This window comes from Mustela nivalis (assembly GCF_964662115.1).
Source record: "Mustela nivalis genome assembly, chromosome: 6".
NCBI classification, from domain to species: Eukaryota; Metazoa; Chordata; class Mammalia; order Carnivora; family Mustelidae; genus Mustela; species Mustela nivalis.
In genome coordinates this window covers 11,278,328-11,298,433 of record NC_139025.1, presented here as the reverse complement: position 1 = coordinate 11,298,433, position 20,106 = coordinate 11,278,328, and the positions used below count along the sequence as shown (strand labels likewise).

Below are 20,106 nucleotides of genomic sequence, written 5' to 3'. Positions count from 1 at the left end.
TACAACTTTACTTTTATGCATGTTATTTTCTGTCTCTCCGCACTAAAATGAAAGGATTCTTGCCTAGTTTGTTCACTGATTATATCCCAAGTGCCTAGAAGAGTTTCGGCAAATATCTGATGAGTGAATGAATGAATGAATGAATGGTTATAGCATTTTCTGCACATCACTATAAAAACTTAATAAAAGTATTTTAAGCTAAGGTATAGGTTTATTCCAATTTTTGTTGTCTTAAACTGTTTACAAATGGAAGGTTTCATAGAATGATTTAAGACTGAGCAAAAATTGCCTGGCATATGGAATCTTTGTACACTAATGATTATTACCAAGTACCTTATAGTAATGGCATTTCTTTAAAATTAAAGATATAGCAAAGATTTTAGTTAGCCTAGCAAAACTCTAAAAATCTCAATGAGCTTTCAAAGAATTCTAGAAAATGAGCTTCAAGCTTTCTCATTCTACATTATTGGTGAGAATATTATGCCCTAGGAGTGACATACATGAAACAGGCAGGTGAGTGTGAAGAGAGGTGATTTATGCATGTTTTTATTTAATCCTAATTTTTTTTCGACTGTGTATGTTTTGAACTAGTGGTTTGGGGAGAATACCTAAGAGAAAAGTAATAGCCTAACGTTTGATATCTTAGTGACTAAGGTAATTTAAAACAGGTTGCTATTTTGTGTTTACTCAAGAGGGTTCAGGAAACAGTTATATTTTTTCCCCCATCAAAAAATGGTTATTCTGGCAACCATATCCATTCAGAAAGACCTTTGAGAATCAAAACTGATGTTCCAGCATCAGTGCTTGGAAGCTTTCCTCCCAGCCTCTTATTTAAGGTTGATTTTACTTTTATTTCTGACAAGTATAGTGATCATCCAAAGGACAGAATAACATCTTCATACTTCAGTTTGTATGTATGCATGAATGTATGGTGACTTGCTCTGTGACAGGAAAATAATTGACAATAGGAAAAGAATGAGATAGAATCATCATGAAGCTTGAGAACTTGAAGCCATTTAGGGAGGTGTCCCCAGATAACATGGGACATTCACGGACACCTATAGGGTAACTCCAGGCACCTCAATCTGTTCAGTGTATAGTATTGCTTAAGATGGCCAGGAGATTTGTCAAGAATTTGGGGGCAGGGGAATGCTATGATAAACCATTAAAATTTGTAAAAGTTTTTTTTTTTCAGTTTAATTTAATTTAGTTTTTTTTCAGTGTTCCAAAATTCATTGTTTATGCACCACACCCAGTGCTCCATGCAATACATGCCCTCCTTAATACCCACCACCAGGCTCACCCAACTTCCCCCCTCCCTCTCCCCTCCAAAACGCTCAGTTTGTTTCTCAGAGTTTTAAAGGACAATCTTTACCTAGAATAGTGTGGGACAGCTTGTTTCCCATTGTTGATGAATTCATAAGACAATAGTGTATGCAGAAAATATTTCTTCTTAGATACATTTGCCAAATAGAAGGAGCAAATGATACAGTCTATTTCTTGCTCACCTAATATAATAAAAATCTGCATTCATTGTATTTATTCCAAGTTAGAAAGAGCCCCTGCTCCTAAATTACTTATGGCTTAGCACAGGTTCTAGACAAGTCAATAGATAATGACATTAGAGCATGTCCAGTTTGGGAAAGGTTAAGGACAGTGTGTCCTGGGATTACATAAGAGGATCACATGACCCATTTTTTCGTTTGTATTTTTTTGGGGGAAGTAGGGGTTCCTTGAACCTTCTGGAGGAGGAACTGTCTGTATAATTGAGATGTAATTAATGAGTAACAAGTTGCCAGGAAGAGGTGGAGTGGTGGAATGATATGATGTAGGTGGAATGAACTGTAAGCATCTTTAGGTAACAGATGAAAAGAAATTCAGTTCTGGAAAAATGAAGCGCCTGGCTCCAGGCTTTAGCTCTGTAACTGTGCTTTTGTTAATCTCCGAGAGGCATAGCTCTAGATACAGAATGTAATGGGGAAACACCTTTAATGGAATTTGGAAACCAGCGTGTATATAATTCCATTAAAGTAATTGGTAGGGCCAGAACATACAGAATGATTTGAATGGGTGTATTAGTCAGGAAGCAAAAGATATGGAGAAGGTTCTTGAACTTGTTTTTCATCAATGTTTTGAACTTTAAATAATACTTCTGTTTGTAGATCCCTCTACTAAAGGACTTTCAACTTTGGAAATGCCACGGGAATCCTCGTCTGCCCCTACATTAGAAGCTGGTGTGCCAGAAACAAGCAGCCACTCCTCAATATCAAGTAAGAATTCCCTCGGTGATCTTTTCACCTTTACATTGGTTTTGGAACAATATGTGCCACATTGTTTTCAGTGTTCACACTCCTGGGGTCAGGGTTTTTTCTTTATATACATCATGCTACCTTCCTGGGGGACACTTGGCAGTAAGATCTCAGGGATCCTGAAGCATAGGCTCAGTTCTGTCAACATCTCAAGTGTTTGATACATCAGTAACATTACTGATTGGCCAAGAATCCCAATCTGTGAAGGAATAGTCACTGAATTTCATAATTCCAAAAACCCAAGTGTTGTCGATGAGTAGCTTAAACATAAGGTGTGGAACTAGTTCTGGGACAAGTGAAAAGCATTGTTCACGACAGAATTTTACATTGAACCCCTTTGTTTTATTTGAATCACTTCCATCAGTGAAAAAACATTATCTAGGTTATCACAAAATAAATATAACAGATAGATCATGATCCCAGAGTCATGATGGAATCCAGTCCTTCTGGATCTGAAAATAAAAATGGCGTGAAATTTTACAGGATCTGTAGGGGGCAACTATTTTGAAACTGCCTTCTGTGGTTGGGTCCTAGATTTTGTCCTAGAGGAGCATGAGTTCTGTTGAGGTGAAGGTAAGGGTGTCCACCTGCCTCGGTGGACCCGTTGAGAGACCTTAGCTTGGGAGGCACAGCTCCTGCAAGCCCTCGTGCCACCTGCTGGTCACTTTTGTGCTCCCTATAGACGCTGCATGAGGAGCTAGTTAATTTTCATTTGACCATCTTTTCAAATGAGGGTGATTCCAAAGACCAGATAAAGATGTTAGCTCAAATGCTGGACTGATAGCATGGAATAACATCGTCATCTTCATGAGTCATTCATTCATGCATTCATTCATTCAGCAACTATTTATTAAGTGTCTGCTGGGTGCCGGGCACTGTGCTTGCCACTGGGGATCTGAGGTGAAAAAATAAGAGATACTCCTTGTTCGAGGAGTTCATAGTCATAATAGTTAATAATAGTTCCCATTTATTTGACACTCACCATGTGCTGGGCACTGTGCCAAATGGTTACACACATGTTCTTTTACTCAGTCCCGACATCGGCCCTGCATGGCAAATATTAGTGACCCCATTGTATAGACTAGGAGACAGAGGTTGGAGAGGCTAAATGACTTGCCTAAGGTTGGGTAGCTACTAAGTGACAGAGACAGGGATTGATACCAGGTCTGTTTGATTGGCAAATCTGTGCTCTTTTTTTGGTGTCACACACTGCCTTAGAATAACTCAAATTCACTTATAATAGAGATTATAGAAATTCTAAGAAAGTGCTTTCAAGTGAGAGTTACTTGCCCTTTTGGTAGCAAAGAAGAACAGCTAGTTTTGGATTTAATTGTTCTCGTATCATAAAAATCTGTTTAATAACATGATAGAACACCCATTGGTAAGCCCCCATACTAGAATCATGAAAGTATATTTTCTCCTCCTCATTTATACGAATCATCCCCCAAAATAGGAAGATAGTGAATTCTAATCAGAATTCCAAGTTGGATGTAATTTGAGATAGGGTGACTAAGTCAGCCGATCTTCAGTGCTAGTTACATGTGTCATGAAATAAGCGTATCCAATGTCTCATGATCCTAGAGTCATGACTGACTCTTGCTTTTCTGGAGTCAGCAGAATACATCATTAGATTTCCACCTTCCTCCTCCTCTCCACTACAAGCATGCATTCGATGGTTGTTGGTGGTGTGTTCTTGGAGACATCATGCCGGGCACCTCACACGCTGAGCTGAAGGTTAAGGGTTTTTACTCTCAGGGAACTGTGCTATCTTCACACACAACTGAGAATCGGAGAAATTATGAAATCACTAGAGGCTTTAAATCCTCCTTTGAGCATACGCATTTTTAAATTGGTTGAGTCTCATACAAGATTTCTGCTTTTGCATTTGACCTGAAGTTGCACTATTTCAAGTGGGTCGTAACACTGTAAATTTCACCAGTCAACAAGAATCAGAGATCTTCTGTGTTGGTTGGCATAGCCATTATTGTGAATTTAGTCATGGACTCCAAGACATAAGAATTCCCGTCAACATTCCCCTCTTTGGATCAGTTTGCTAGCTGATCATTTTGTAGCTAACCATGCCGTGACTACCATGAATCAAACAGCATGCTAATCACATTAAAAATGTTATAATTGATTTCACATCTCACCGAGTTACAGTCTTGGTACAGTGATTGTGAAACCTATATATAACATTTAAGACTTTCCAGGGGCCATACAATCATCCGGTTTCTACCATCCCCTCATAGAGCATGTCCTTAAAGAACTTCAGTTTCTGAAATTGTCTTCCTGAGAGAGTGAATAACCACACGCTCTCCAGTGTCCAGGAGTTTGGGATCATGCAAGAAAGTCACCTTAGTGATTCTCTGCTTTTCTCACCGGGCTGGGGTCAGGGACTGATGGGCCTCTTCCACAGAGGAATAGGAGGGTAAGAGACAGGTTGATTTTTTACCCAATGGTCTACTGGTAGAAGTGTGTTTTTTTTTTTTTTAACTATTTTTCTGGTTTGGAAATGCTCATAGCTTGACATTTCACTAGTGGGATATTTGTCAATGCTTAATTGCAGGATAAAATGTTACCACTGCTCTCTAAAACAAAGATTTGTACTAAAACACACTTGTGGAAGGTGATTCAATTTGCATTTCCTAAACAGTAGGCAGAGGCTCATATAGAGATTAAAAATAGCATTGACTTTGGAGTCTTCAGCATGTTTCGGTTTCTATGACCACCTCATTTGCTCGTTGGCTCCCAAGTAATACCATATCACCTACTTTAATTTCTCTCAAGAAAAATTGGGGTTGATATGTGTCATTTTGCTCCAAAATACACACACACACACACACACACACAGGGACCTCATGGGGATATAATGAAGCCTGAAACTATGTTGCACAAGCTCCATTAAAAAAAAGTTAAGCTAGTATTATATGCCTTGAGTCCTTTTTGGAATGAGATAAAGTATATAAATAAAAAAAAGGTAAATGAAAGTAATCATATTGCTGTAACTGGAGTAAATATTTACAGGGTACAGAGAAGTGCTCATAGGCACTCTTTCATTCTTTACTGAGGGAAGACAGGCACCTGGAAGAGCAATGTGCCTTAGTATTCCCCTTGGACGGGAGCAATTGCAAATAGCCAATGAAGGTTCATCTAAGATTCTTTATGGATTTGTAGAGCCTTTGTGTGCAGTGGAAATTTATTCCCCCTAGTAATCATGTCCTAATTTCCTCCATATAGCTCAGTATAGGCAGATGAAAAGGGGATCCCTGGGAGCTCTGACAATGAGCCAGTTAATGAAGCGACAGCTGGAACATCAGTCTAGCGCCCCCCATAACATCAGCAACTGGGACACTGGTGGGTCAAGCTTTTTCTTCTTGTTTTACCTCTCAGATTAGCTAAATGCCACTTTCTTTGTGTCCCCTCTGCTCTCGTGTGAAGGATTAGATGTTCTCTTGTGTTCTGTGGTTCAAGTAATTAAAAAAACAAAACTGGAAGGTGATGATTGAGTCTCTTTAAACTTTCCAAGTGTTCCAGAGTCACCTCTTTGTCCACTGGGGCTGGTCCAAGTCTTTGTCGTTTAAGACCCAGATTCCAGAGGCTAGGTTATCTCTCTGGGGTTAAGCAATATCAGTGCATAAGGAGGGAATGGATCTGTGATCTCATGATGCAAATTAAAAACCAGAAACAAAATGAAAAACACCAGATTATCAATAGTCTCTGTTTTGTGAAGCATCCCCCCAAGTGAGGGCATATTAATAGTAATACTAACTATGGCCGCTTAGTGATGTTGTGGTCTGCTGGTAGATTTGGGAATATGAGCTCTGTGTTTTAGTTAGTGGGGTGACCAGCTTGCAGCCACAAACCAGCATGCTTGTACAGTGGGACTGCATCTTACCTCAGTTTTAAAGTAAGACTTTATCACCACGACGTGTCTATTTTAAACACGATCACTCCGCATTTTCTGAACCTTGTTCCTGCGTTCTGCACACGTACTCCTTTCCAAGCCAGTAGTCCTGCCACAATGCTGTTCTCTGGAATGACTGCCTTTCGTGTTTGGTTTTTCTTTTTTCTTTTTCTTTTGTAATTAAATGGGTCATTTGAGTTGCAAGATTACACATGCGGAAGCCCTTTGCAACACACGTGCGCTATGAAAATGTCATGGTTTGTTACTGTGATAGGCTCTAGTGGCCAACATTGGATCAGACTATTTCAGTATCTTGGTTAGTACTTTCTGGCCATAGTTCTGTGAGCTTGTCACTGTAATATCTTTCCTTATGACCAGGAATTGTGACGTCCACAAAACCGAACTATCGACAGACTTATTTTTTTCAAAACCATAATATTGACATACATTTTACCTTATCTCCCCCATCCATTGTTTTTCTCAAAAAAGGAGAGCTAAATAATTAAATCCCACACAAAAATACCCAATCCTATGTTTGACAGATAGTTTCAACTCTCCAGCCTTTATAAGGGTTCTTAACATTTAAAGGTTTCATGTTGTGTCTTCCTTTAGGTGATAAGTGGTAGTGAATAATGGAATGTCCGAAAGCCAACAGGCAAGGGTCAAGGAGAAAGACAGGGTAACCAGCCTCAACAGCTAGCTGAGGGGTCTGGGTGGAGTCATTCCATCCACACCAAAGAGGGCTGACTCTGTTTATTTAGTGATGAAGCTATGTGAGGAACGGAGTGTGAGAGCCTTTGTTGGTTAGTTCTCTGATAATTAAATGCCCACCTTTTTTTAGGTTGACCTGGGGCTCCGAAGATTGTTTTACCATGCTTCTATTTTCTATAGCAAGTAGCTCAGCCTAAGCTAACCATTTCAGATTTGGATTATGATTGCCAACTAGTTTGATTGACTCAGTAGAGTTATAAAAAGGCAAATAGATCTCAATTTCCAAACCAAATTTTAACCTAAAAACAGAGTCTACGTGATGCCAAATAACCCATTTAACTGAATTTTTCACATTCAACCAAACTCACTCATGTCGCTCTGGTTTCTCAGTTAATACTTGACATTTACATACTGTGCAATTATCTTTCACCTGTTTTCCTGGGCTTGTTTTCCATTCTCTGAGTTGGTTCTCTAGTCACCAAGTCCTACTAGAGCTTCATCTCAATACTCTAAGTTTGATTAGTGCCACGAAAAGTTCTCCCCAAATCTAAGACCACAGAAAAGTCGATCAATGCGTAAGTCAGTGTTAGGTGGCATGACGCATTATAGCACATATGTCGATTCAGTGACTCATGGTCTGCAAAGGGACAAATCTAATTGTGTTGACACTGCGAGAGGCAGTCTAAAACACAGGTTATGATCCATTCACCTCAGCATGCACCTGCTTGCTCGCCGAATACCTACCTCTTCTCCATCCGTGCTCATCTGATGGCTGCTTCTCTGTCTCATCTTTCATAGGAAGCAGATGTTCCAGAAGCCCCACTCCTCCATGTCTTCCCCTGTCCCTCACCCCTGTCCTTCAGCTCTCAGTAGCTGACCTCACCCCTGTCCCTCAGCCCTCAGCGAGACACCTGCCATTTTCTTGCCACCTGTTCACCTGTTTTCTGTATGACCTCTCTGGCTATTGCCCCAAATGATTGCTTATTTACTGATGTGCATAAAACATTTATTTCATGGCTGTGACATTAGCCTTTCAGTTTTTTCATTTCATATCAAGAGGTAATGGTATTTGAGCTTTCTCGGTGGGGAGGTAGAGAATCCACACTTTTTTTTTGACAGTTTTAGATGCTCTCATGCTCTCCTGCTTTTAATTACATTGCATATACCTGACTGGCAGGTTTGTAGTGAAACCCCAGACAACCCTACCTGAAATCTAGGATGTTTCCTATATGTATTAATAATCAGCAATAACAGTGACCCCCAAAATTGGCCCCATGAAGTTATTGGTTAAATTCTTTGTATTGTGACTTGTGCTAAATTGACCACATTGAAGACTGAAATGCTCTCTTTATCCACAGAACAGATACAGCCCGGGAAACGGCAGTGCAACGTGCCCATGTGCCTAAACCCTGACTTGGAGGGGCAGCCGTTGAGAATGAGAGGTGAGTTGCATCGTGGAATCTCAGACTGCGCGAGCTGAGAGACACTGTATATGTCACTCATCTGGTCTCCCAGCAGCTGCCGAAATCTCTTCTTAAGCAGCTCCATGAAGTGGATCCAACCTCTGCTCAAACACCTCCAGGGGCTGGGAATGCATGACATCTCCTCTTTGTACATTATCAACAGAAAGTTCTTCCTTATTGTGACTTTCTGTTTGGGACCACCTGAAGCGAGTCTAGCCTCTCACCTAATTTTTTAGATGTTTGAAAAATAGCCACATTTTGCTTATTTCCTCAAGACCATATGTCCCTGGGTCCTTTGATATACCTCTTAATGCATATCAGCCATCCATATTATTGTGTATCTTCTCTGAACATGGTCCAGTTTATCTAGGTTCATTCTAGAATGTTGGTATCATAGATGAATAGCTTCTTTGAAATCTAAATTCTGAAACTGCACAAAATATACTCATGGATTATGCTGCCCATTAGAGTAAGCTGATTTATAAATCTGCGCCAAGATCATCAGAATGTGTATTTTCCCAAATTCATCTCATGGCTAATCATTACTTTTGTTCTTTTTTAATTCAGAAAGGAGCTCCAGCGATCCTTTGTAAAAAACAAAAACACAAAAAACAAAAAACAAAAAATGAACTATGACTGCCTCTTTTAGCTACTTCCCTCAATCAAACAGACTTATTATTTAGGACCTTACCACTCTTGTGATTTTTCCTCAGAAATGAGGAGATATTTATCTTCAGCTTTTGCTGACATTTACTGGGCAACAAGTAGCAGTTTTAACCCCTGTAGATGATGAGACTCTTCTCATTTATGGGCCGAGGAAAAGCTTTTATGAGCAGAAGTCAGTGGTCAAACAACTCTGGTGCTTGCTTCTCCACGAGCCAGTGACTAAGTCAGCAGCCACAGAAATGGAACCAGGCAAAGGGAACAAAAGCAGAAAGATAAAGACGCTTTCACAGTAAACTGGGGAAGTCCACTGAGGCAGCTAAGGACGGATGGGCGCTCGCATCCTTTGAACAAGCCAAAACATTTACAATGCCTCCTATCTCTAAGATTCCCAAAGGAGCTTTGGTCAAAATCTCTGGCTTTGGAGCTGGATTTTGGAGGAGATCCCCTCTTTATCCAAGCTTCTAAGAACCTTCTATTTCTGTTCCTGGTTCCATACAGAGTACACTCGGGGTAGTGGTGCCACCACACAACTGGGGGATAACGGGACTGCTTTTAATGTTGCAGGTTTCATTGTAACTCAGCGAGAACAAGAGGTAGCTGAAGTATATAGATTCCTTTTGCATTTCCCACCCTCTTTGTCTACATTGCTCTTCTCCCAAATGATTCTCCATATTCAGAAATCCAGCAATTTAGCTAATGTTGCCATGGGAAGCCAGCGCCCCCCCAGCTTTTATAGAGGATTGCCTTAAATACTGCATGACATGTTTTGTGTTGTCATGTGAATAAACAACTCCACAGTACTATTATTGTCAAAAACACCTGTTTCTTGGCATTTGTATTGGGTAATTATTGGCTTGAAACCACCCAAATGACTTTGATTCCTTCCTTTTTCTTGACTTGAATTGTGAATTCTGTTTAATAGTAATTGGTGATAATCTTCTGAAAGACTTAACTCAAGAATATATATTTTTTTCCTTTCAGTGCCTTGTTTCCAGTAAGACTTTATATCTATCATCATCTTTTGAGCTGACTTTTTCTACTTTCAGTATAGACATTTTGACATCTGGTAGGCATGGTCTGTCAATGTTCAAGAAATGTGGAATATTAGATTTAAACTTTCTGTGTTTTGGTTGCTTGAAGCAACTTCATGCTGTTTACCTTAGTGTTTAATAATTAAATATGTCTCCTTTGATCTTGGCCCAGTTCTTGCCTTTTCTATTATTAATCAAAGTATAGGTACACTTGTAATAAATACTGTTGCTTCCACTTAAAGCATTTTCTTGATGAAACAGTTGGAGATCCAACTGTTAGTGATAAACTGGGGTACAGGTAGGAATGAGTGTTAGTCAGAGATAGCTGGTAAATATTGTAGTAGAATATAGATACCCATTGGGGATCTTAGGAAGTGACATAAAGAAATTTTTTAGATACTTTCCTTGCTGTTCGAGTCTGCAGATCCCCTGCTTCTCATAAACACACTTTGGAGCCTTTGATCTGTCAAGGGAATATACAGTCTGGCAGTATCTTGATTCTTGAAAGGCTTCAGTACAATTTTTTTCTCCGTCAGAGTGAAACACATTGCCCACTTTGCTAGGTTTCTAAATTTTGATGTTACTTCCTTTAAAAGCCGGTTTTCTGAATCTGAATCCAATCTTTCTCTTATTTAAGGAAAGATCATATAATTTTATTTTGTTTTTTAACACTTTTTCCAGTTCCTTGATGAGAAACAGACTCTTCAATGACCACCGAGTTTTTCTGCCTTCTTTCCTGCCTCCGTCTGGCACTGGTGGTTTTCTTGGTAGAGAACAATCCCCTGGCTTTCTAGGTTTACTCATTGCCAGAACATGTCGCCAAGATTCCTGCCTTAGGTTTCTTGAACCCCAAAGTTTTAAACTCTCTGATGTTGATTGGCTGAAGTCGCTGGATGATTCCTTCAAAGCACTTGATCTTTCATTCATAAGTATTTCAGTTTGAAAAACAAAGTCTTTTTCTTTGGGCTTATGATATTAATTTCCAAGGTATAAAGCTGTCGTGATATTTCTTAGCTCAAACCCCTCCCCTTGCTTAAGTGTGTAGAGTTTGGGCTCTTATTTCCACCTCAATTTAGCAGCATTTTAGGGTCGGTAAGCATTTGTGATTTTAGAAATGTGAGACCGTAAGGGCAGCTCCCATGTATGCCTAGCAAACAAAGATTGTAAGCTCACCTAAGGATGCTCTTGGATACGTTTCCCCCTTTTTCTATTGTCTTCGTCCCCTGTTGGCACAATGAACTCTGTCTGATTTTTTTTTTTTTTTTTGAAGCAAAGGGAGTCCAACTCTTCTTCTTTTTTTTTTTTTAATTGACAGAGAGAAATCACAAGTAGATGGAGAGGCAGGCAGAGAGAGAGAGAAAGAGAGAGAGAGAAGCAGGCTCCCTGCTGAGCAGAGAGCCCGATGCGGGACTCGATCCCAGGACCCCGAGATCATGACCTGAGCCGAAGGCAGCGGCTTAACCCACTGAGCCACCCAGGCGCCCGGGAGTCCAACTCTTAAAAATCACACAAACAGAAACAAATCACAGTCCTTCTTGAATTCATTTTATCCTTGAAACCAATAAGTCTTTCTTGAATTCCTTTGACCCTTGAGGGTTTTTCACAAAGCTGTGGGGCTGATCCCATCACATCCCATGAGTGTGATCTTGGGAGGGTTTATGAGAGGAGGACGGGGCTTTTCCTGGCCCCCAGAAATAGACCTTTCTTCACCGGGTGTCTCCCTGCGTTTACACAGGTGCCACGAAATCCAGCCTGCTGTCCGCACCCAGCATCGTCAGCATGTTTGTGCCGGCCCCGGAAGAATTCACAGACGAGCAGCCGACGGTGATGACGGACAAGTAAGCTCACGTGGTTCTTTTCCTCACCAGAGTTACAGAATTTGAACATTTGCTCAGCACATTTTATACTTTAAGTCATAACTTGTTCGTCAAAGGGCCATGGCCCTAAGTGTGGGTAGACATTTGTTTTTTTTAGAAATGTTGTATCAGGGGAGCCTGGGTGGCTCAGTGGGTTAAGTCTCTGCCTTTGGCTTAGGTTATGATTTCAGTATCCTGGGATGGAGCCCCGCATCAGGCTCTTTGCTCAGCAGGGAACCTGCTTCCCCTTTCTCTCGGCCTGCTGCTCTGCCTACTTGTGATCTCTTTCTCTGTCAAATAGATAAATAAAATCTTAAAAAAAAAATGGAAAAGAAACGTCATATTGTTCTATGGCCAGCTTCTATTTATGCCAAGGCACATTCCTTTCTCAGTTTGGACAGATGCAAATCATAGCCACTTACTGATTATTAGAAGCTTCAAATTGTGAGGATGGAATTAAGTATGGAGACTTGATTCTCATTCCCATCCTGCCAGCAGAGCTCTTTCTCTGAGTCTCAAACTGGTTATGTCACTTTGAGGTTTGTTAGCCTTCGGTATCCCCAGATTTCTTATAGGATAAAGTCCAAATGCCTTTGCTTATGATAAAAGGCCCTTTAGCTTGTGAAGGTATGGCCTTCCCTCTCCTCACCAGGAGCTCTGGCCCCAGTGCCTGCACCTTCTCCAGAACATGCCTGTGCTCTCTCTGCTGTGATTGTATAGGTGCCCTTCTCTCTTCACTTTCTCTGCTTGGCGAACTCCTAGTCATGCTTCAGGACCCAGCTGAAGGCAAAATTTCCCTGAGTACACAAGGCAGAATTAGTCATACCATACACCAAGTTTCCATAGTATTTACTATGTCTTTGTGTTCTACCACCTACACATTGTATTTTAATTGTGTTATTGTTTACACATATAGGTTGTGAGTGCCTTAGGGACTGGGACCCTTTCTTCTGTCTTTGAAACTCTGAGTTCCCTGTACATTTCCTGGCACACAAATGCTTGAGTACTGAGTAAAATAATGAATAAGATTTGTGGGATTTCCAGTTGGGAGAGATCTCTTTGGGCCAGGGAGACTTCCTGGTGACGCGGTGGGTAGGCTCGTGATACAGGTACGAGGGGCTGGTGGGAGGATCTATGCAGCGGGCCCCCAGCATCAGCCATTCCTGAAGAAGTGAAGGAGCCCGCCTTGAAGACATTCCTTACCGTGGAAATTCCACGCGGGGAGCACTGAGCTGTGTGGGGAGGCCTCTTCTTGGCTCCTCCTTCTGTACAATGTCCCCATTCTGTGTCCTCCTTTAAGTCCCAGTCTTTGTGTGCGCTCCATTTCTCTTCTTTTTTATTTACAGATGTGAATCCTATTTTTTTTTTTTTTTTTGAAAGGTGGAATTGTCAGGGGTGTTTGTATTTGGGAAGTTTCCAGACAGGAAGTTCTCAATAGTGATCTTAGCTCTAGTTCTCTCTCTACTCCTGGTAGACTTCCCCTTCACTTTATTTATTTTTTTAAAGAAGATTTTATTTATCCATTTGACAGAGAAAGACACAGTGAGAGAGGGAACATAAGCAGGAGGAGTGGAGAGAGAGAAACAGACTCCCCACCAGGCAGGGAGCCCTATTCGGGGCTCGATCCCAGGACTCTGGGATCATGACCCTAGCCGAAGGCAGATGCTTTAATGACTGAACCATCCAGGCGCCCCATCCCTTCACTTTATAAAGCTGTCCAGCTGTAGCTTCAGTTGAGATGAATGAAGTTGAACTTAGAGTAGATATTACCAAGAGCAGTAAGTTGGAAGTGGCATAAGAACAGGTGCCACTATGTCTTCTCCTATTATACTCAGTAGGTGCGGTGAGTTCCTAATTCTGATCTGAGTGAGTGAGAGGGAAGAGGCTGGAATCCAGACTCCCCAGGCTTTCTAGAATGTTCTCCTGGCTGAAGTATCCCGTGTCTCACCCACAAATAGGATACTTTTCAATTCGAGAGCGTAGGAAAGCTTCCATTTGTGTCCAGGCATTTTTCATGTTTAATTTCAACAAATGAAAAAAAAAAAATCTAGTTACTGACTATCCCTAGCAATAATTTTACATGCCTAAAATCCCTTAACCAGAAGTTTCAAACTGTGAGTCCGACTGGCAGTCCCTGTAGAAGGGACCAATGATTCATGTCCATAGAGGCCAGACAGTTGTGAGTTGGACGTTTTCAGTGACTTAAAGAACCTTCCTGATCTCTGCCCTCTGTGCTGTTTTTGTGTCTAGGGGGAGGGTGGCATTGGAGTCCCTTATGTTCTCTGACAGTGGGGCCATGGACCTCCTTCAGGGGACTTTTCCAAGACTCCTGAGAATTGGCTTTATATACTTTGTTGTATCTTGAAACCATTCATGGCTTTCGTGGACAGCATTCCTCTGTTTTCTTTGCAGATGCCATGACTGTGGGGCCATTCTTGAGGAATATGATGAGGAAACCCTGGGGCTGGCCATCGTGGTCCTCTCCACGTTCATTCATTTAAGCCCAGACCTGGCAGCCCCACTGCTGCTGGATATTATGCAGTCCGTGGGAAGGTGAGTAGTGCTTTGGTTCTGTTTGGAAGTAAGGAGGAGCCTTATGCCTTCTATACCTTGACATAAAAGCTATCAGTTCAAAAGTAAAACATTCTGTAACCTTATAGATGTCTGATATTTGTGGGATCAGCTCAGACTCATTTTAAAAATGGAATGGACCAAACTTCTGGTTGAATTCCCCAGCTGTGTCGGGTCATGGGTCACAAGGTCACAGTGTCAGAATGAAGCTAGAGGAAACCGCACTACGAAAACTATTCTTGGTTCCTCTCAGTTGTTACTTGGGTTAATGTGTGGGACAGTACTCAGAACGGTACACCTTTCACAGTTCAATGGTTTACAAATTTTAGATGTTATTTTTAGATACTACTATTTATAAGATTTAGATATTATTATCTCTCTTTACCGGTTTTAAGATAGATTCTCTAAGCATCTTGCAGTCCTGAGGCATTGTCCTGGGAGGGGAAGATGGAGTATAGTTTCATCCTTCTGACTCAGAAAAGGAAAGGGCAGACCTATTTTGGGAACAGGGCTTTAAGCCAGACTGAGGGGAGATTAGACTTAACTACTTCACATTAAGAAAATTCCATTTAGTGGATAGGACATGAGAAAGAAAGGGATGTATTTCATGGGTATATGTAAAGTTCAAATTCAGGAACAAACTGTAGTCCTGGTGTGCATAATTGATAGGAGAGGACTGGACGAAATTCCGCATGAATGGGCTTCGTTCCATCTGTCCCAGCACAGAGCTGGGGTATAACTCTACCACCTTGAATACCTATAAATAGCCATTGTGCAGGGATGAACAGTGGGTGATGGAGGGAGAAGAAAAGATGAAGTATTTTATTTCAGTCCTAGATTTTAACCTAATCATAGCAATCGTGGAGTAAACGGACCAGCTTGTGGAACTGAGAGTTTTTATTAATGCAAGGCCACAATTCTTACTGTCAATACTTTTCAGATTTAGGACAGATAGAATTATTGTTCTGATCTGTTACCATCTCCTTGAAAGAACTGATCTAAGTTGTAGTCGATATAGAGAGGGGTTTTATTTTGTTTTTGTTTAACATAAGCAAGAAGAAACTGTGTTCAGGCACTTCTAGCTGTTAGGATGAAAAGGTGTGAGTTTTGAAGATAAGTAAAAGGCAAAACAGTAGCAGATGTATTTTTGCCTGCTTATATATACATATATTTAGATCTCTACCTCCTTTGGCTAGTCTGGCAAGAGATGGGGAGGCGGGAAGGGGGGGCGGGGTTTTAAAGCAGCTGCCACAGCCCTTAGCAACCCAAGCCAGATTACCAGACCTACCAGGAAACAGGTTCAGCAGTCACCTGATTCAGGGCTCCCTGGCTCTGAATCAGTTCCAGATGAGGTAATGTGGATTTACAGAGACTGAGTTTATTTATGTTAGTCCCACAGGAACCATTTCCAGGGTGTTCCAAGCGTATGTAAGCTCAGCATTTATCACCCAAGCTTTTCTGTGATTTTGTACTTTGCTCTCTAATTAGATCCCTCTTAAAATTTATCCAGCCCGTTATGTAGCTATAGCCATCAAGATTGCATTGGCTCCTCCCTTAATGACAGTTTATTTCACTTGCCAGTCAATGCTTATTGATTCGCTGTAGTGTCATTAACCAAAGCAACTGAGAATGGTGTCTTGTGTTAGCGGTTGCTGGACCCTCCATTCCTCTCCAGATGCGTTCTTGGCTGGGTGCATGCCGCTTGTGGTCTTAGGTCCATGAACTTGAGCATTTCCCTTATTTGTTTCTTCAATATCTTATTGATTGAGACATGTTTTTCTAAACCCACCCATTTAGCGGGTTTAGACATTCTCTTTCTTGCTATACATTTAGAATATTTTCATGTGTATGAACCATATAATTGTTAAAAATTACTTTATATAATGATTCCTTAATACATTTCTCTTCCCAATATGTCATCTCAGTTTGTTGACAGATTAGTTGACAAACACCCTTCTTACCTATTTTACTGTCTTACAGAGACTTTTGCAGTTTATGGTTACATTTCAGAGGTGGAGTACAAAGAAATGAATTTTGAGTTGAGTTCATATGTAAAGACATGGACTGGGTCAAACACTGCTCTGTTCTCTGTCTAACCTCTGCAGTGGCCAGTCTGTGGCTTGGCCGGGTGATACGTTAAACCACCTTAACTGTGTATCTCTGTGGAAGCATCTGGTTTGATGCAGAAAGCAGATCTCAGGACCTGGGCTAAGTTGAACCCTGGAGACTGATTACCAAGTGGGCCCTCGGTCCCTAATCAGTGGAATTGTCAGTGGTTTTCCTTCTCCCCATCTGAGCCAGGGCCACAGGGGCTCCCAGTGCAGTACTCATGCATTTCTTTGTGAAAACTTAAGATACTCATGTAACTCTGTTTACTTTTCCTAGATTGGCATCCAGCACCACTTTCTCTAATCAAGCAGAAAGGTAAGGTCCTAAAGTGGGTCCGAACCCACTTTCTTTTTGTCCCCTGAGCGTGTTCATCCTGTTTCTAAATCATCAGAGTGTGGACCATGGAAGGAATGTTCTTAATTTCAATTGCAGTTCCAGAGAACGTTCCATCATTTTCTGTTCATTCATTCATTCGTGCCTGCTGTCACTCATTAACTTTTAAATTTTTATTTTTTCATACATTCACTTGTTTTAGTCATCAAGTACTTATTTTAGGCCACTCTGTAGCAGGTACTGTACTAGGTGCTTAGGTTTCAATTGGTGGCAAAGGGGACATGATTCCGACCCTCCTGGGGCCTCCGGTCTATCTGGGATGCCGGCAGGATGAAAATATTTGCACAGACTTATCATTGTAAACAGTGCTTAAGGCCCTGCACACAATGTGCTGGGAGACCATAACATTCATTTCTTCAACAATTACTGATGGAGTGACCACTAGACTGAGGATACTAATTAACAAAGGAGCCAGTCCGGACTCTCCTGGATCTTAAATTCCAGTTGCAGAGGCAGACAATAAGCAAGTTAACAAACGAGAGAACCGGTAATGCCATTTAGTATCATTCAGTGCTAAATGCTACGCAAAATAATCAGGGTCGTCCAACAGATACGGAACAGCTTGGGGGGGGGGGTTATTTTGGCTGTAATAATGGTCAAGGACAGCCTCTCTGAGGAGGTGGTATTTGAACAAAATCTGAAAAGGGGGGAGAGTGATCCGTGTGGCAGTTTATAGAGAGAAGTTTACAGCCGGAGGGAACAGCAAATGCAAAGGCATAAGTCAGGAGGGTGTCCAGGATATTTGGGGAGGCAGGCTGGGTAGAAGGAGTGGGGAAAAGTGTAGGAGAGGAGTGGACAAGGTGAGCATGAGGGCAGGTAGGTCCCGGGAAAACATTATACAGAGCTGGGCTTTTACTGAGGGAGGCAGGGAGCGAGGAGTGACATGACTTCCTTTGTGTTTTGAAAAGATCCCTTGGCTTCTGTGTTGGAAATAGGTCATGCAGGAAAGCAGGTCAGGGCGGAAACAGGGAGGCGAGCGTGGAGACCCGTTCAGTGGCAGATACAAATTAATAAAGACTTGGTTCAATGAAGTAAGAAGTGGTCCCATTAAGGATCTATTCAGAAAATATTGTTAAAAGTGAGCCAACAGAATTTGCAGATGGATCGGATGTTGGGTGTGGGAGAAAGACATAAGGCAAGCATGATGCCCAGGTTTTGGCCTGAACAGCTGGGTGGGTGGCTGGGCCATTACTGAGATGGGGAGACCCACATGAGAGCTGGCAGATCTGGTGTCGTCTGGGTAGTGGGAACAAGGGGCAAGGACAGAAAGGCTTCCCCTAAGAAGCGATATTTACACTAAGATCTGAAAGATATGACTTGAACTTGAGGGTGCAAATAGCTCTGGAAAAGCATCTGCCCAGGTTTCGAGGGGGGAAAGAACAGATTGTGTAGGAGGAACAACGACAAGACCAGTGTTTCTAGAGCACAGAGATGCAAGGCTGGCTTGCTAGGTGATACAGGGCCAATAAGCCATATTAAATCTTTGGGGCTTTCTAGCAGCCATGGGAAGCTGTTGCAGGATTTTTAAGTCGCAAGAGGTATGTGTGTAGCATCTAGAAAGGTGACTCTGGCTGCAGTGGGGAGAAGAAATCAGAGGAGAGTAGGGCGCTGGCTGGGACATTGGGCACATTTATCTCTCTGCTTTAGTTTTCTCATTTATAAAAGTGGGAAACCGTGTATAGCCTTCTTGTGCCGCAGGGGCACTTGCTGGGAGGTCCAAGGGGTCGGGTATCTGTGGCAGCGGAGCTGTAGCAGCGACTACAAACGTAAGGTGGCGCTGTTGTCACTGCACTTTTGTAACTTTTGTTTTAGGAATATTTACTCCTTTTTAAATGCCCATTTATAGAAAAGTTTTTAGACTTCTTCCCTTAACATTTTATTATAAAATACTAAATATACTGTGAAGTTGGAAGGACTTTAGATTCCTATCACGTAGATCCTACAGGGAACATTTTACTTGCTTTATCACCTATCCAACCCTCTCTCCATCCTTCTGCCACCCCATCATTCCTGTTTAGTTTGGGATGCATTTCAAAGTAAATTTCAGATATTAGCATACTTCCTGTATTCTTCGGCAAAGTTATTCACTAAAGTTTGATTTTGTTTAAGCCTTTTTTTCCTTTGAGGCACAGTTTCCATACTAGAGAATACACATACCTTATGTGTATTATGTTTACTGATTTCTGACAAATGTGTACCCCTGCATGACCAAAACCCCTGTCAAGATATAGAAGATTACTATCACCCCCAGAAGATTTCCTCGTGCATCTTCCCAAGCTCCACCCACATAGGCAAATACTAGCCTGATTTTCTCTTTCTACCATAGCGCTTCATATAAATGGAATGGTACTGTATGTGCTCCTGGGTGTCTGACGTCTTGTACTCAGCATAATGTTTTTGAAATTTGTTCATGTCATTGCATGTTATCAATCATTTATTTCCTTTTTAGAGTTGGGTACTATCCCATAGTTTATTTATTTATTCTCGTGTTGATGGACATTTGCATTGTTTCTAGTTTGGGGCTATTATAGATAAAACTGTTAGGGCCATTCTTCTACAAGCCTATTTGTAAACCAGTCTTTTTATTTGTCTTAGATAAATAGCGAGGGATGGAACTGTGGCATTATATAACTGTGTTTGATTTTGTAAGACACTAACAGTGTCTTACAAAAAGTGGTTGTGCCATGTGGCATCCCCACCAGTAATGCATGAGACTTCGGTGTTCCACATCCTTGCCAAAATTTGATGGTGTTGATCTCTTTAATTTTAGCTGTCCTGGTGGGTATCTCATGAGAGTTTAAATTTGCATTGCCCTGGTGACTAATGCTGTGGAGTATTTTTTCATGTGCTCTTTAAGACCCTCTCTAAATCTTCTCTTGTGAAGTGTCTGTTCAAATCTTTTGCACATTTTTAACTGGGTTGAGTTGCAGGACTTCTTTATATTGCCTGAATACCAGTCCTTTGTTAAATATATCTTGAAAATATTTTCACCTAGTCTGGGGCTTACCTGTTCCTCTTATTAATATATATTTTGATGAGATATTTTTAATTTAGATGAAACCTAATGTTTAAAAAATTTTTTAAAAGGTTTTA

The 20,106-nt window shown here is 41.2% G+C and overlaps 1 protein-coding gene across 17 annotated transcripts in view; it reads left to right on the top strand.

Annotated features, from left to right (window-relative positions):
• The window catches only part of UNC79 (unc-79 homolog, NALCN channel complex subunit), a 239,117-nt gene that overhangs the window by 165,130 nt on the left and 53,881 nt on the right, over positions 1–20,106 (top strand). For 14 of the 17 annotated variants that reach the window (XM_082733281.1, XM_082733285.1, XM_082733276.1 and 11 more), the window contains 6 exons: positions 2,163–2,270; positions 5,547–5,663; positions 8,283–8,366; positions 11,820–11,922; positions 14,353–14,493; positions 16,897–16,935. In XM_082733281.1, coding sequence (XP_082589407.1) covers positions 2,163–2,270; positions 5,547–5,663; positions 8,283–8,366; positions 11,820–11,922; positions 14,353–14,493; positions 16,897–16,935 — 592 coding nt within the window. The remainder of the gene's footprint in view (positions 1–2,162; positions 2,271–5,546; positions 5,664–8,282; positions 8,367–11,819; positions 11,923–14,352; positions 14,494–16,896; positions 16,936–20,106) is intronic. The other 3 variants (XM_082733280.1, XM_082733288.1, XM_082733286.1) reach the window with 1 other exon arrangement.